Raw genomic sequence first — 3,646 nt, 5'->3', positions numbered from 1 at the left:
TCATTCTGCATGATTTATAAGCTTGTTTCCTCATGGGGACCTCACAAATGTCATGGACATTTGGTCCACACACACATACAGATACAGTCATTCAGTTCTTGCCAAATGAACAGGAGCTTCTGCAGAATATACCAAAAACAGGTATGCAGCTTATTTACCTGCAGCAAATACCTAAGCAGCTTGCCATACACATGTATTCATACACATACTTTGATAGAAAGATAGATACATAGATGGATAGATGGTATTGTTTGCTTCTTAAACTGCTGTCATACAGATACATAAACTGCTGTCAGATAAATAGACAGACGGACAGACAGACAGATAGATAGATAGGTTTGAAGACAACACTCACATTTCTTGCTGATATTATTGCGTAATAACTCCACCCTCCTGGCACTCGATCAATTCACACGTGGTTGTAGCCGCTTATGCGAATTTTCTGTAAAGACTCACGTGACATAAACAACACGCCCACGTCTGGCCGACTATAAATGATAAGGATGCTGCTGATGCTGAAAGAGAACAAGGAAGAATAGTGTTCAAACGGTCATCTCCTTAATCAGAAACAGCGTCAGCTATGAGTGAACCGCGCCTTCCTGTAGAAGTCCGACTTATCGGAGTAATGAAGAAAGACAAGGACAAAGTAAGAATATGTTGTATATTCATAGGATAACTCCAAGTGCTGGTAGGGTAAATTGTTAATTTGTTTGTTTGCTTTCTTGTTACAGAAGTTCATGACATCCGTGCTATGGTCAGACCAGAGTGAGTTGATAGTGTACAGATCCTTCCGGGATTTCAAAACGCTCCATGTAGGTTTTAGTTATTTATTTAGCACAAACGTTTACTAAAAGTGTAAAAGCAGCAGCTAACTTGATTTTCTTCTTTTAACAGAAGCAACTAAAAAAGAAGTTTCCTGTGGAGAACCATACTCGTAAAGAGGATAGAGTGCTTCCCAGATTTGGAGGTATGGTTGGCAGCTTTTAGGTGATTAAAATGTACATAATGTTGTAATATTTAAATATACACTCAATCAAAAAGAGCCTGTTATTGTAAATATATTGCTTTAAGCCTATAATAGCATGCATAAAGTAACATTAATACATATGCAAACTTTGTGGTGTTGCTCACATAATGATTATTGTTATTAGTGGGACCTGTTAAAGATGTTTGTTCACACTGCGTTGCTTTGTTGTTCAAATATGATTTCTGTTGTTTACAGCCCAGTACATGGTGACTTCGTTTCAGTTGAAAGGTCTGGCAAAGTCAGTGTCCCGTCTAAGGTATTTGGAGAAATACTGTTCCAACCTGTTGCAGTGCGGCACAGCCGTGTCACATTCCACAGATGTCGTTCAGTTCTTCTTGCCAACTGAACAGGAGCTTCTGCCTGAATATACCAGAAACAGGTATGCAGATCACTTACCTGCGGCAAATAAGAAGGCAGCATGCCATACACATGTGCACAGTAGCTCAGTTTATATTTCTGACTTGATCTGTTTCTGGTTCCCCCAGTTTAATGCAAACTTGAACATGAATGAAAGTGTTTGTACAGTGAATGTCTGTTAAAGCTCCTCTCCTCTCCATGCAGTGTGATGATTCTGCAATCAGACAACATCAACACTGTCAGCGGAGGACCTGACTTGGCGAAAAAACATCTGAGCAATGGCAATGTGACCCAGCCTTTTGTTTCCAAGACATATCGATGTGTGGCTCCATATGAGACCAAAGACACAAAGAACAAGCCATTTAAAGTAGCTGTGGATGAAAGACTGGATGTGCTGATTAAAGACAAAGCAGGTATGTATCTTTTACCTTAAGGAAGTGAAGCGAGAAATACTTTTTGAATGTAAACTTCTTTACAGTCTATTCATATTTTTGTGTGGGTGTTGATTCTGAACAGGTTGGTGGCTTGTTGAGAATGAGGACAAACGTCTAGCTTGGTTTCCTGCTCCCTACTTGCAGTTATGTGATGAGGAAGAGGAAGAGGATGAGGATGAGGATGAATTTGATTCAGCTGCCTTTGAAAGTAAGACACGGTTGTTATATAAACTTTCTCTCGTAATGAATCTCCAAAGATGAATCAGATTGCTAACCAAATATTTTCTTTCTCCACCAGGTTCACTGTACTGCGCTACAAGGAGTTACACCTCAAAAAAAGAGGACGAGCTCTCTCTGAGCATCGGCGCTGTTGTGGAGGTGTTACAGAGGTCTGATAATGGCTGGTGGCTTGTAAGGTAATTGAACTCCTTTACTCCGGTTCGCACTCCCTTTCAAAGAATGATGAGAATTGCAAACTATTGTAAAAAGAATGTATTAACAGACAAGAGCAATGTGAAAGACAAGCCACAATAAAGCATGCAGCATAGCTGGCAATTAAATGTTATTTTAGAAATTAAAAAAACAGAGATTGAGAAAGAAAAACAGAGAGCGGGAGGGAGAAAGTAACGATTACTTGTACTTGTCTTTCCCATACAAAACCTAACCTAAACCTTTTATTCCCTTTACAGATATAACAAAAAGGCAGGCTATGTGCCCTCCATGTACCTGAAGCTCTACAACAGCCCCAGCTTTGGCCTTCAGACCCTTCAAAGGAAACTTCACAGCTCCACTATCAACCTGTCCTCCAGTGACTCTTTTAAACCGGAGCCTCAGGTCTACTCACAAAACAGAAAGAATAATTTCCTCAGATCAAATTCTCTGGAAATGCTGTCACAGCCGGTACAGCACGAGGAAGCTGGCAGCTTCAGCGACGATGGAAACGACTTCAGCTTCAGTTCCTCAGATACCACCTCCATGAGCCCAAGCATGTCCAGCTCAGAGGGGGAAGAAAGCCTGAGACAGCAGGATAAAGAGCCAGACAGCAGTGACAGTGGTATGTCCAGTGGCCAGTCCAGCCCAACCAGCTCAGACACTGATCACCCTATGAAAGGGGTCAGAGCTCCCAGGGTGCCACCAAGACCACAAACTCAAGAGATCCTACAGCGCTGCACGACATACACCCGTAACGTCGCTCTGGCAACTTCTGCACGCCTGGCGCCTGAAAGAGAAGTCATGGCAAATGAAGGAAGAGCATGAAAGGGCTGAGAGAGCAGAGGGTGCATATGACAATGAGAGACTTTTATAGCTTCTTTTTGGTCATCTTTGAGTATGATACAACAATATTAATCTGGGTTCTTTGTAATCACTTGGTGGGGATATATTAATAGTATAAATATTGGAATTAATCAAATATATTATACATAACCTTTTAAAGGTAGTTACAGCATATGTATTTAAAGGGTTTTGTTTTCATAGTTTTATTTTTTCATTAATGTTATATTCAGACTGTTATCTTTTGTTCTGGAGCTAATTGTATTCCATACTGGAAAAGAAAAAAATGTTTGGATTTTTGTATATATACCTGCATAAGTCTCAATAAATGTTTCCAACTTCATTTTAATGATTCTGTTATGACTTTTTTTCATGGGAACTGGTAATTTAATATACACAGACACACATATTTGCATGCACATGTAAAATGTGTTAGCATACTGGTATATTAACTTACTAGAAAGATTTCTGAAGGATGTGACACTGAATTATTCCAAACGGATGTATATATAGTGTATGTAAACAAACTGTTAAAAAGATGAACAAAGATCTTCTT

The 3,646-nt window shown here is 39.7% G+C and overlaps 1 protein-coding gene across 1 annotated transcript; it reads left to right on the top strand.

Annotated features, from left to right (window-relative positions):
• Positions 1 to 507: 507 nt before the first annotated feature.
• On the top strand, positions 508 to 3,415 carry noxo1b (NADPH oxidase organizer 1b). The gene is made up of 8 exons (XM_051124853.1): positions 508 to 646; positions 732 to 812; positions 895 to 967; positions 1,223 to 1,406; positions 1,589 to 1,797; positions 1,901 to 2,026; positions 2,117 to 2,234; positions 2,508 to 3,415. The coding sequence occupies exons 1-8, from the start codon at positions 581 to 583 to the stop codon at positions 3,073 to 3,075; spliced, it is 1,425 nt and encodes a 474-aa protein (XP_050980810.1). The 5' UTR covers positions 508 to 580; the 3' UTR covers positions 3,076 to 3,415.
• The last annotated feature ends 231 nt before the right edge of the window (positions 3,416 to 3,646 follow it).

Source organism: Labeo rohita, chromosome 12 (genome assembly GCF_022985175.1).
Source record: "Labeo rohita strain BAU-BD-2019 chromosome 12, IGBB_LRoh.1.0, whole genome shotgun sequence".
Classification (NCBI taxonomy): Eukaryota; Metazoa; Chordata; class Actinopteri; order Cypriniformes; family Cyprinidae; genus Labeo; species Labeo rohita.
The sequence above is the reverse complement of the archived record's forward strand: the minus strand, read 5'-3'. Positions and strand labels throughout refer to the sequence as shown.

Excerpts from the sequence above, each read along its gene's own strand:
- noxo1b (XM_051124853.1), top strand. The coding sequence starts at position 581 with ATGAGTGAACCGCGCCTTCCTGTAGAAGTCCGACTTATCGGAGTAATG. Across the intron at positions 813-894 it reads GGGATTTCAAAACGCTCCAT|AAGCAACTAAAAAAGAAGTT; the intron begins GTAGGTTTTAGT and ends TTCTTTTAACAG. Across the intron at positions 1,798-1,900 it reads GCTGATTAAAGACAAAGCAG|GTTGGTGGCTTGTTGAGAAT; the intron begins GTATGTATCTTT and ends GATTCTGAACAG.